General features: G+C 40.8%; 1 protein-coding gene across 8 annotated transcripts in view; it reads right to left on the bottom strand.

Annotated features, from left to right (window-relative positions):
- RAPGEF5 (Rap guanine nucleotide exchange factor 5) overlaps positions 1 to 14176 on the bottom strand; it is a 237837-nt gene that overhangs the window by 109980 nt on the left and 113681 nt on the right. For all 8 annotated transcript variants that reach the window (XR_010842255.1, XR_010842254.1, XR_010842256.1 and 5 more), the window contains exon 8: positions 5605 to 5678. Coding sequence is in view for 5 of the 8 variants with exons in the window: in XM_067042648.1 (XP_066898749.1) it covers positions 5605 to 5678 (74 nt within the window). In the remaining 3 variants the exon portion in view is untranslated. The remainder of the gene's footprint in view (positions 1 to 5604; positions 5679 to 14176) is intronic.

The raw sequence follows: 14176 nt of genomic DNA on the forward strand, positions 1-14176 counted from the left end.
GCTGATGCAGGGGACACGGGTTCGTGCCCCGGTCCGGGAGGATCCCACATGCCGCGGAGCGGCTGGGCCCGTGAGTCATGGCCGCTGAGCCTGCGCGTCCAGAGCCTGTGCTCCGCAACGGGAGAGGCCACAACAGTGAGAGGCCCGCGTACCAAAAAGTTTCAGATTGACTCAATTATTTCTTACTTATAATTAAATCATCTTATAATTTAAAAAGGAATATTGCTATCCTGATTTTCTGGTTTCTGCATAATTTCTAGATGCATTTTCACAAGATAATCAATTCTACAGCACTCCTTACATATAACTATCAAAAAAGGCTTTCAACGAGGGTTATGAAAGCTTCTTCATTTCCTAGAGAACTTTAATCCCAGAGAGATGCCCATACATCCTAGATAGTTTTATAAGACAGTCCTCTTTGGAAATACCACACTAAACCAGATGTTCTCTGGGGGGTTCCTTTCACAGTTCTGTAATTTAGTGATTTAATTCAAAAAAGCCATGAATTTATTAATATATTTTGAGAGCTTTGTTATGGCAGGAGAAGCAAGATAACTAACAGCCCTTGATCTAGACTTTCACATTCCTGGACTACTTAATCTACGTGAAATTAATTACAAACAGTTTACCTAACACTGTTAGGCAAGAAAAAAATAAAAGATTAATGTGTAACCATCAGAAGAGTTATTTAAGAGCCTTATTTCAAGGTCTGCTTTGAAAAAAAAAATCTCTGTAAGGCATAATTAAAGCTATTTATATCATTTTCAGTATTTGAGAAGAGAAATGTTATGAATGTAAATGAAAAGTCTGTTTCCTTTATAAATGGAGTCATAGAAATGTTTGGTCCATTCTTTCGGTGGTGAAATGAAACTTGAACAGAATTCCCTTAGGAAAAACTGCAAATTAAAGGAACAGCCTTTATGACATAAGGTGAAAGAGCACAAGTTCTATGTATGGAAGCATTTTCTGCATTATCATAGCCTTAAAAATCACCTTTTCTAAAACACCATGCAAAAATTGCTATCAAGGGAAGGAAAACCAGGATGAAAGAATGCACCTTTCACGAAAGCACTTTTGTATAGAATGCTTTTCAGTACAAATTCAGGGTATTCGGGTAAATTCGTATTGATTACTACATAATAGATTCATTTCTGCAAACTTAAACCTTGAATAGAAATTCGTAAATTTCTTTTTTGTTACTTTGAACACAAAGTCCAAATGACAGAATAAAACACTGATGGACTGGAATGGTGTAATACGTTACCTATTTCCAACACAGAAAGTAGAATTCTTTCCAGGAAAATTCCGAAGACAATTCAATAATAAATGAATAATTTTTTAAATTTCATTTTATTATTCATTTTCTCAAATTTCTCCAGAGAAAGAAAACTATGACAAATTTCCTACTGGTTGGAATAGAAAAATACACCCTTTCATAACTGCGGAAAGGATCAAGAAAAGAACATACAATGAAAAGTACAGGCGATAGAAAGTGTGATGGTAAAGGCAGGTTTACTAATGTCCAGGGCATCACTAGGATGGGCCTCAGACACCATGCTGGGGCATCACAGCGCCTTAGGAAGCGTTCAGTGATTCCCGGTCCCTCACTGTACAGATGAGGCAGTGCAATTTCAGGGGGGTTCACTGCTCTGGTCCCCCTCCCTTGTGGAATTACCTGTGTTGATACACCACACTGGTCACACAGACCCAACCTCTACAAACACTGCGTGATACTGTGTCCTGCCAGAGTGGGCCAGGGGCGGGGAAGGAGGCAGGAACCGTAGCTGCGTGGAATTTATTACTGTTATTTCCCTTAAATATGCTCTTATCTATTACACTTATGTAATTATCTCTTCTGATGAGACTAAATACATTACCTATTTACATAATCAATGAAGTAAGGGGTTCATTCATTACATATATTTAATTCCTTGAATTTTCAGACTAGAATAGGGAGGTCACCAATATTTTATCTTGTTTTGACCTGAGAGAAATTACAGCTCAGATCTGTATACATTACTGATCATTGTGCTAAGCAGAGCAGCAAAGTTGGCAAATAATGTAGTTTAAAAAAAGAGAGAATAAGTAAATTTAATAAATTCTAACACAAAGGATTTATAAGGGTCATCTGTTTTCTAGGATAGCTCTCACAACCTTAAATAAGAGCTTTCTTCAGTCTATTTTTTTTTTTTTTGGAAAAATCACACTTTGCTGATAAAACAATCATGAACTATGTGGCAATCAATGTGTATAATTAACAGTTATTATCACTTAATATTAAAATGATTGATTCCAAAGGAGGAATAGGAGACAAAATAATTACTGAATCCAGTGGTCTATGGCCACCTGAATAAACGCAAAAATTTCCAAAGTTCTGCATGTTATAAATTACTCATTGAATATCTCACTAGAACCTGCAAATATTCTATATATTTTGATAAAGATTCTTTAAGCCTTTAGTCCTAAATAAAGGGTTACAACGAGTGAAGGGTCTAGAATGTTTTCTGTAAGTGCAGATACCATAATGGCAGACAGAGCAACACTGCAGCCCAGTCCTGTTAGATACCTTAAATATTCAGACCAAAGCAATGTGATACTGATCATAACAATGATAATAACTCCAGGAGGCTATACTTACTGTGTGCCAGGTACTGTTCGAACTGCTTCACATATATTCATTTGATCTTCAAAATAATTGTCTCCATTTTACAGATGTTAGAAAGGCAGTTTAGCACAGGGGTTAAAAGCAAGGATGTCGGAGCCAGACTACCTTGGCTGGATTCCCATCACCACCACTTAGCAGCTCATCTGTGAAGTGGTGGTAAGTCTATTATCTGCCTCATAGGGTTTGTTGTGAGGTTTAAGTATGTTAATAAAAACAAAGAGCTTAGAAGAGTGCGTCTGAAGTACTGTCTAAGTGTTAACTCTCAATACTCTTACAGAAAAGGAACATGGGGCACCAGAGAGTAGTGTAACTTACCCAGGGTTGCCGTGACAGTGCAGCCTTGTCCAGGAGACAACACTCTTAACCTCATGGATGCTGCCTGACATTCACGGAAACTCTTGTATGTGCCAGGGTGGCACGCATTTTTATGTTGCTTCATTTCAACCTCATGACAACTTTATAACATCTCTACTTTACAAAGATGAAAACCAGGCATGCTAGTCACTGCCTAGCATGGCGGGGACACTTTGGTGACAAAGACACGGATGCCACACTACAGGAACGAACTGGTTTAGAGACAATAAAGAACTTGCCTCCAGGCACCAGCTATGAGGAAGAAGGGCTGGGATGTAAACCCCAGGCTACATACTGCCTTCACTCTTTCTACACATCACTGCATGGAAAAAGGGAGTTTCCTAGACAGAAAAGATATTTTTCAGAGAGAAAGGAAAGAAAGGAATCAACATATGAGGAGAGAACTAGAGTCTTCCGGTAGGTGGTAAACCTGTGTACAGCAAGGCCCCATCTCTCTGGAGTTAGTGACTGGCTTAACCCTTTATACACCCAAAGTTTTCAACAGCCAGGGGACATTTTCCCCATAGTAACATAATTCATCATGTACGGGGAAGGAATGAGAAACCAGTGAGCACTTAACTTGTTTAAAATATACTCTGAAGACTACATAATTATGCATCCCAGTGAATTAACTCATGACTCTCCAAACCTAAACAGAATCTGTTCCTGATCTAATTATCGATTCACTGGTTCCAAACGGTTTCATGATTCCATTCCTCTGTACATTCTGTAGATGCGCAGAGATGTTACCGTTGCTGAAGAAAAACCACAAAACCTCATAGAGCAAGGTCTATGCATACATTTGAGATTCACAGAGGAATAAAATTGCATTAAAACAGACTTTTGGGGCTTCCCTGGTGGCGCACTGGTCGAGAGCCCGCCTGCCGATGCAGGGGACACGGGTTCGTGCCCCGGTCAGGGAAGATCCCACATGCCACAGAGTGGCTGGGCCCGTGAGCCATGGCCGCTGAGCCTGTGTGTCCGGAGCCTGTGCTCCGCAACGGGAGAGGCCACAACAGTGAGAGGCCCACGTACCACAAAAAAAACAAAAAAAACCAGACTTTTGTCCACAGAATAAGTCCAAACTAAATTTAAAATAGCAGTTTAAATTTAGAAACTAAATAATAAACTGTCCTACTAATAACTTAATGTCCTAAGAAACCTTTGAGAAAGCTATCCTTGCCCAGGTTTGCTTGGAAGCCTGAAGTTTAATTTCAGTATGAGCCTGTGGATTGCAGCATTCTGAATATTACCACAGCAAAACAATTCCAAACAAGTCCTTATATGAACTTACTAGAACATGACAACCTCTGCAACCCTGGCTGAGAAAGCTAATGTGATTATTCTGACCAGAATCCACAGACTTACAACTTTAAAGGTGAAGTGTGCGGAGTCAACCGAACTAAGAATCTTTTTTTCTCCAGGCCTACTGAGGTATACTTAATACACAAAAAGTCACACACATTTAATGTATCCATTTGGATGAGTCTGGACCCGCGTGATACCAGCATACCATCACCACAATCCTGAGAGGCCACTTCCTCTGTAGGTCTAGCTAGTAGAACGGAGCAACACCCTGCATGAAGTAAGGGCTCAAACGGGCTTGTCTGTTCCCAGAGTTTTTCCACTCCTTTCCCCCTGAGTGTAGAGTAGCTCCAATTCTTCTCCCTGGGTAGATCAATCAACCCATGGCTCTATACACACCATGATCGATTTCTTAGTAGTACACTCCACTGGACCCACTCCTTTCTTGTTCTTATGCATAATAAAATCCAATGGCTTATTTATTCAACATAGTTCTCTTTTTAATCCTCACAACTCCCCTATCAGGTAGGTTTAGAGATGAGTCACCTAAAACTCAAAAGGGTTAACAAACTGGCTTATGGTAGCTAGGTATTTAGCCATGTCAAACAACGCTATAGCTGGGTGTCAAGGGGGTGGAACTCTGAGGAGTGGAGTTGAATTGTTGAGGGCTTGCCAAAGAACGTCCTTATGCCATCTGTTCTGCTTCTTGCCCTGCTGTCCCCACAAAGAATCTCTAAATGCTCTGCACTTACGTAAAGTTAACAGTTGATAGCAGGAGGGTACCCAAAGTTTTTATGCTGCCATAGTATTTGGAGGTCAGCTGCTACTAAAAGCATGTCCATACCATGAGGTAAATGCTGGGGGTGGGCACAGAAACTTTGCCAGGTGATGCCTCAGGTGAGGCATCACACTGATCTGTCTGGCCCTGCCCCGGCTGTCATGCTGTCGGCCGGCTGATTCTCCTCTGCCATCTCCAGGGGACAGTCTACCCTACGGCGGTCTCCCCTGCTTCTTCACTTACTTTGCTTGTTGTCCCTGGGAAGTGAAGGATGTCTCCGGATCTGTCCCTCCCCCATGAATCAAACTACAAACATGAAGAGCAATTTAGGTTTTTCTTGTGAAATATCTCTTATCAAAAATAAGTGCTTCATTCCCATAATATGACTATTGTACAGAACACAAAAGGCGAGACCTGTATCACCTGCAAACACCTGTGCTATCTCACCACTCTCACCACAGAAGAAGGGTGTAAGGAGGGGCTGTCACAGAACTTGTCACACCTGAGGATCTGCAACACCTTCAGCCTCTGTCACAGTTACGTGTTTGTCACTGTTTTCTTCATCTTGTTCGATTGCTTAAATAAAAAAAAAAGAAAAAGAACAATATTAAACAAATGTAGCATCACATAAGAAAATTGTTTCAGGTCATTTTCTTTTTAGATGGCAATCTGGCAGGAAAAAAATAATGTTAGGTAGAGTCCCAAAATATAAATATCAGTACTGCTTTTTTAATTATTTGGATGAAAAGTTTAACTAATAGCAGTGGGCACTTTTCATGTACATTATCTCATTTGTTAAATCAGTGGCACTGGAGCAATCTGATCTCAATTTTCCTCGTCACCTCAACTCATCAAGACATCATCATGTCAGTTTCGTACTTCACCCAAGGGGGAGCTGGGGTAGAGGTGAAGGCTTCTGTCCAGTTCATGTGAGAACATTATATTTTTTTTATGTGATTTTTTTGGCTAATAGTTTACTGTTATATAATGAAGGAAGCATGATTTTTTCAAACTGAAGTATAGTTGATTTACAATGCTGTGTTAGTTTCAAGTGTACAGCAAAGTGATTCAGTTATACATATATTCTTTGTCAGATTATTTTCCATTATAGGTTATTACAAGACACTGAATATAGCTCCCTGTACTATACAGTAGGGCCTTGTTATTTATCTATTTTATATATAGTAGTGTATATCTGCTAATCCCAAACTCCTTATTTATTCATCACTCCCCCCTTTTCCCTTTGGTAACCAAAATTTGTTTTCTATGTCTGTGAGTCTGTTTCTGTTTTGTAAATAAGTCCATTTGTATCATTTTTTAGACTCCACATATAAGTGATATCATATGATATTTGTCTTTCTCTATCTGACTTACTTCACTTAGTGTGATAATCTCTAGGTCCATCCACCTTACTGCAAATAACTCAGTTTCGTTTCTTTTTATGGCTGAGTAATATTCCATTGTACATATGTGCCACATCTTCTTTATCCATTCATCTGTCGATGGACACTTAGGTTGCTTCCATGTCCTGGCTATTGTAAACAGTGCTGCTATGAACATTGGGGTGCATGTACCTTTTCGAGTTAGAGTTTTCTCTGGGTATATACCCAGGAGTGGGATTGCTAGAGGAAGCACAATATTTTATATTTGGATTGTACAGAGCATTGTTACCACAAAAATTCCAAACTATGGAGTCTTGAATCCACCTCTCCTCCCATACTTCCCCAGCATCTCCCTATCCAAGTCCTTGTAACCCTTTCTGCACCAGTGCAATAACCTCCTAGCACAAAGCCCCTGATTCCAACCTCTCCCTAATAAAATCGGGCTTAAGCACAACTGCTAAATAATCAGTCTCAAAAAATATAACAATAAGTGCCCTGCTTTGGCCTCTGTATCACTTATCTCATCAAGTCTGAACACTGTTCATCACAGAAGGTCTTCCTTGAATTCTCCAGCTTCTTCCTCATCTCCAACTTCACCCTGACATTTAACATCAGAACATATTATACCCAGCTCTGATCCAAACTCTACGATTTCATTATTTTCCTCCTTGTATAGCTTGCTCTTCCACTTTAACAAATATGTACTTAGTACCTACTAGGTGCCTGCCACTGGGGTTATTCCTGTGAACAAGATAGGTAAGCTCCTGACCTCATGAAGTACACATTCTAGCTGGGGGGATAGCTAACAACTACTGTTCCAACTAGTAACAATCATAATTATTACAATAATAATCTTTAAAAATAAGATGGGATTAAAGATCATGATAAATGGTGAAATGACAGAAAACCAACTGGGGGAGGTCACTGCGGAGAACAGGCCATGCACGGTGCTTCTCTGAAGAAGTGATATGTGGGCTGAGACCTGAGGTTGAGACGGAGCTGCCCGAGACAGGTAAGAGTGATGCAAGACAAGCCTGGAGAGAGCATGGACCACGGTCAATTCAGATGTTTGTCTAAGAACATGCGGGGGGGTGGGGTGGGCACCAAGGAATTTTAAAATCAGGAACTGCATGATGTGCCTATTTTCAAAGGTACTTTTTGCCTGCTTTGTGGAGACCAGACTTACGAGGAGCAAGAAGGAAGCAAGGAGTCCAGTTAGGTGACTGTGGCTTAACATCTGGCCTAGAGATAACCAGGGCATGGACCAGGGAAGCGGCAATGAGCTGAAGAAACATGGAGGATTTGAACTGTGTTTTTGAGTTCATTTGGCAATGAACTGAATATGAGAGGCAGGGGACTGTGAAGGTAGGGGAGAGAGATGAGTAAGAAAAAGTAATTCAGGGTGATTTGTAAGGAGAATCAGGCACTGCTCATACCCACTGTACCACTTATTCTTCTTGCCTTCTCCATCGAAAGTTGGCCCCAGACATAGCAACCTCACTGACAGTGAGGTCGCCCACTGTACTTTTGGATTCAGTTTGCACTGTTTTGTGTACTCTTAAGTACTATGCTCTTTGCTCTGTATTTTAAAAAATATTATTTCAGGGCTTCCGTGGTGGCGCAATGGTTGAGAGTCCGCCTGCCGATGCAGGGGACACGGGTTCGTGCCCCGGTCCGAGAAGATCCCACATGCTGCAGAGCGGCTGGGCCCGTGAGCCATGGCCGCTGAGCCTGCGCATCTGGAGCCTGTGCTCTGCAACGGGAGAGGTCACGACAGTGAGAGGCCCGCGTACCACAAAATATATATATATATGTATGTATATACATATATGTATATATATGTATGTATATATATATACACATATATATACATATATACATATATGTATATACATACATATATATATACATAAAATTTCACATACCTTTTGCTTTTATATGCCTTTTATGCCCACTGCATGGCGCTTATGATGGCACCCACCTAAAATGCTGTGCACGCAGCGTGAGCTCTGTAAAAATGAACTGAGATGAACAATTTCTCCCCAAGTGACCAAAACGGCACAACTTGACTACACCTACGCATATGAGCTACGTCTTTCATAACCATTTATTTAAAAAGAGGGGAGGGAAAGTCTTCAACTCCACGGATAACTAGGATAACTCCTACCAGCTGAGCATTTAAAGGCAAGGCAGGAAGAACGGAATCAGGCAGAAGCTTTTTTTCTATTTTCAACAAAATATTCCATTGACGCTACTGTTGCCCAATTAGGAGGAACTTTAAGAATAAAGAAAAACACTCGTGTTTTCTTTAAAAAACTAGAGGCACGAATGAAAAGAGGAAAATAAAATACAAAATAACATCTGAAATTCCACTTAAAAATGTAATGGGCTGTAGAAATAAGCAAACTAACAACTAATATAAGAAGTCTTTCCTCATCCTGTAATGGGGAATTATGTTTTGGGAGGGCAATTCAGTAGTATACCTAAAGGGGACAACTTGGCCCACATGAAGTATCCACCGTACCTCGGCATTTAATTTATGCTTTAGTTGAATTTTTGCCCTTTAAAGTTTCAGTTTTGATGAAAATAAAGAAAATTAAATTTTGAAGTATTTTTGCCTATTACATTCATGTTTTTGTTTCTAAAACAACAATGTTCTGGGGTCTATGCACTTCTTTTTCTCACCTTATTATACTGCATCATACAATACGCAGGACAGTGAATAGCAATTTCATGATTGAGAGTTCACACTACTTTTTGAGATTTAGGCGTAATTCTTAGTACATATAAATAGCACCAAAGGAAGAAGAGATTAGCAGAAAAGCATACTTGGGATAAAATAAAAATTCAGTCCTGTATTTCTAGCTTATCCTCAACAACAATGCTACATTTCTTATCACATATTTGAAGACCTCAAAATGTGTTGCACAGAGTTACACGTTGGTTAACAGAGCAAGAATTAGAAACACAAGTAAATTAAAGGCACGTGGCAAAGGTCACTCAGTAATTAGTTGCAACGTGGGTAATGAAGAGACACTCAAAGTTCTAGTAGACTCTTAACCTCAGCACCTTGATAATGAAGAAAAGAGTGTAGTCTCTTATAACACGTAACATAATTTTATTGGAAATACTGAAAAAATAGGATTCCAAGAATGCATTTTTAGCCAGGGTTTCACAGACACCACTTGGAGAAAACACCTTATTTATCGTGGCCTTCAGAGGATTTTATAATCACCCCCATGAAGTCTCATGGACCACACAGTTAGCCACCTAAAAGGGAATGCCTTATTGACCGTCTAATGTGAGATTAATGTCTAGGAATATGTAAGGGGCAGCTTCTCTTCGTGCCTTCTCATAGTGCGGCTCGGCTCGTGGTTGAACAAGGAGGAAGCAGTTACTTGGATTCATGAACTGAGTTTGTTTATCTGATCAGAATAAGAATATGTTGGGGGAAACTTTCCTATGCAAATATTGATTCTGGGACAGTTCCCTCCAGTGGAACAAAGATACAGAAATGACTGCTTCTGGGACCGAGGGAAGCTTGAAGCCACACTCTGCCAACACAAACCATCCCCTTATCTCTCAACACACAGAAGTCCAAAAGCCAGAAAAGACTTTTGAAAATAACTTACCACAACAAAAGTTGCAGCACAAGCTCTGAAGCGTATGCTTTGAATGGTAAACATGAGAGCCCTGGAGAAAACTAAGAATATATGTGGATTAATTAGCAGTAATTCACATAAAAGTACTTAGTTTAATTGCATCTATTTGTAAGTTAGCCAAGAGCAATTCAAGAGGAGTTACTGGTGACAGCCTCCGAGGATGCCAGGGCTCGCCTGAATGTCACTTTCTTGCTGCCTTGGGGACAACAGGTTCTCTCTTCCCACGACTTACTGGGATGGTTGCTAAGAAAACTCTCCTAATAACTCTGTCAAAACTATTATTTAAACACAAAGGGGACTGATTCTCTTTCAGAATGATGCTTACTTAATTTCTGATCCATTGTGTAAAGGTCGAAGCCAAACCAGCAGGTCATGAAACACAATGAATGTGATGCACTATGTGACTAGAGTTGCGAGCGTTCTTTAAGAATCAACCAAACATTTTTTTTAAATTTACAAACCAACCAAAAATCTTAGTACAGACAGAAATTTAGCACTTCACGTTCCAATGTGAGAAATCAGCAAATACAGTTGAGAAAAATAATTCATTGAGTAACCTGCCAAGAATTAAAGTTTTGGCAATAATGTCCTCTTTCACCTATGTGGTATTTTGTACAGAGGGAGAGCTATTTCACGAAGGGTCTCATCTGATGTTCACACAACCTGAAGAGTTGGGCAAGTAAAAACATCCTCATCTTATAGATGAGGTGAAGGAACCTGTCCTGGTCCTCCCACATACAACGTATGTATCTGTGGCAGTTCAAGTCTCCCTCGGTCAAGGATGGATCAGAAAAGGCGGGTCAAACTACACATCTGCAAATCCAGTCATGTGGATCCTGACCAGGATTTCTTTTCATTTCTTTTTTAATGAAATAGAACAGAATACAGTAGAAAGAAAAGGAAAAGAAAATAAAAGTGAAAGGCACTGCAACTAGTAAAGTATTTTTCACAAATGTGAATTAGGTATGTGCCAGGTCAAGCTCTTGTGTGTGTCCTGTGGGTTGTGAACATAAAAATGTTAAGAAAACACAGAGGTATTTTCAGGCCAGAAGAGGCAGAATCTAGTTCCTCACTATCCAGGTAACCAGCTATTTTTTGGTACCATTCCTGGAGAAAGGTCATTTTGTTTATTTTAGGAGGCCTCTTAACAAGACTCCATCCACATTCAACAAGGAGTGTATTCCCTGTGAGAGGGCGTGGAAATGAGCTGCCAGCAAGATACACTGATAGAGTACATTCATTTTTAGTTACCAACATACAATCACAAATGCTTCCAAACACTCAATCTTCTCTAATCTTTAAAAAGTAAGGGAAAAGGCAGTTGCAAGCCTCAACTCATCACTGTATACGTTTTTGCAGGAAAATTTGAAGAACAGTGGTCAGTAGTCACCACTGAGTCATCCCAGACAGTATTTTTATTTTATTTTTTTTTTTACTGTTTAAAGTTTTGTCTGTTTTCTTTCCAGTTTTATTGAAAAATAATTGACATACATCGCTATAAGTTTAATGTGTACAGTATGATGGTCTGATTTACATATGTTGTGAAGTGATTACTATAATCAGTTCAGCTAACATCCATCTTCTCTTATAGATACAGTAAAAAGAAACAAAAGAAAAAGCAAAAAAAATTCTCCTTGCGATGAGAACTCATAGGATTTTCTCTCTTAACAACTTTTCTATGTAACATACAGCAGTATCAGCTAGAGTCATCATGTTGTACATTACATCCCTAGTACTTAGTTACCTTCAAACTGGAAGTTTGTGTCTTTTGACCACCTTCCTCCATTTCCCCCTCCCCCAACCCTCTGCCTCTGGTAACTATAAGTCTGACGTCTTGTTCCATGAGTTTGATTTTTTTTCTATATCCATTCATCCAATGATGGACACTTAGGCTGTGTCCATGTCTTGGATATTGTAAATAATGCTGCTATGAAACGGGGGTATAGATATCTTTTCAAGTTAGTGTTTTCATTTACTCTGGATATATTCCCAGAAGTGGGATTGCTACATCACATGGTAGTTCTATTTTTAATTTTTTGAGGATCCTCCACACTGTTTTCCACAGTGGCTGCACCGATTTACAATCCCACCACACTTCACTATTATAATCTGGCCCATCCAGTGCCATTTGAACTTCACTTTGAAAGCTGACCAATAACCACTATATTTTTGTCCCAGTCTGTTCAGCCTGTCAGCTGAACTTGAGACTGCTGTTTTAAAATTCTTTTCTGGGTCCTTATCATGTTGAAACTCTGAAAATGCAAGTTTTCTGCAGGCTCTCTTTTCTCTCTTTGCCTCTTTCCTCAGTGATCTTATCTGTTCCTACCGTTTCAACTTTCCCTGTTATGCGGGTTTATTCCCAAAGCTGTGTCTACATCTCTGCCCTCTTCTCTGAATTCCAGGCCTGCATCTCTGGTTACACACGGAGGATGTTCATTTCACAAACCGTCACGTGCCTGCTCCGTACAAGCTGCTATGATAGGTGTAGTGGTACCACCTCTGCCCTGAAGAAAGAGTCATCTATTTAGTAGGATGTGAGGACACAAAGGTCTGAAGTCACATGCATCACCCTCACTATATCCTGCAAGCCTCTTCCTCCTCCGGGGGCCTGTTCTTTAGTGCAGATCGCCACCAGGCATCTTCGAATTCTTCCCTCCCCTCATCCCTCACATCCATCTCTCACTAGATCCTGTCACTTGTACCTCTGAAGCGTTTCTATCCCTCTCCCTCACTGCCACTGTCATAGCTCATGACCCCACCACCTCTCACTGGAGCCACAGCCACAGCTTATCAGCCAGCCTCTCCCTCAATACATTCTCCACCCAGATGTTCTACTTTCAAATCGCCAGTCTGATCCTGCCATGCCACCCCAATCCCCTTAGACTCCTGCCTCTCACCACTTGGAGAACACGACAGTCACACAGGGGGCTCAATACCAAATCAGACTCCGCAGCCCGATCCCAGCATCTCTGATGCAGTAGGGCTTCACCCAAGTTTGTGCAGGTTTGAGAGCTTTGACACCTGGGATCCCTACACTCTATTAAACACTGGCCACCATTCAGGCTGAAGCCTCAACCTGGCCTTGAAGGCTGGGCATTTGGGTCTCACACAGTCCCAGGGCACGCCCCACATTTCTTTGTTTCTAGCCTGGAATGCCCCTGTTGTCACCTTCAACCAGGTGAAATTCTTGTCCACTGGGCTCTCCAGCTCAAACACCAGCCCTCTAGTGAGAATCCTTCCGCGTCCTCATGACCTGTACCCCTGGCCCTCGGCAAAATGGGGAGTCCTTCCTTCCTGGCCTAACAAAGCCCTTCTTCTATACAGTTATGCTTTTTCATCTCAGTATTTTATAACTAGCTACACAAACATCTGTCTTTACTAATCTACATCACGAATTCCTCAAGGGGAGAGAATAACTTCTAGAAACTGTGCTGCTGAGTATTGGTCTACTTAACTGAACAAAGACGACCAATTCAGAAACAAACAGATACAAACAGAATAAAATGTCACATCCAGTTTGAGGGAGAGGGTAAGATTATGAAAGAGACTTCAAGGAAAAGGCAGATTCTGACACATGAACGAGGTGGTGAGGAAAGGCAGACTATGTAGAGAATCGGCATAAACAGACGTAAGGTGTAGAAAAGCACGGGATGGGACCAGGGAACAGGACAGTGTTGGGAAACAGTAGAGAACAAAGCTGGAAGAGTTAGTTGGCCTTGGATGTTATGCTGAGGAACTCGGAAGTCATTTAGCAGCAAGTGAGGCGATGAGAGCAAAGGAAACATCACCATCATTACGCTACACAGGTACAGCTCTTGAGCTCTACCTATATTCAAGACACAGGCTCAATGTGGATTATCACATTTAATCTTTTCCATACCCCTCTGGTAGAGGCAGTGGCAAGGCTCTACTGAAGGTTAATAATACTTTTTTTTTTTTGGCTGCGTTGGGTCTTCGTCGCTGCACGCGGGCTTTCTCTAATTGCGGCGAGCGGGGGCTACTCTTCATTGCAGTGCACGGGCTTCTCATT

The sequence above is a fragment of the Kogia breviceps genome, chromosome 9 (genome assembly GCF_026419965.1).
Source record: "Kogia breviceps isolate mKogBre1 chromosome 9, mKogBre1 haplotype 1, whole genome shotgun sequence".
In the NCBI taxonomy this organism is placed as follows: Eukaryota; Metazoa; Chordata; class Mammalia; order Artiodactyla; family Physeteridae; genus Kogia; species Kogia breviceps.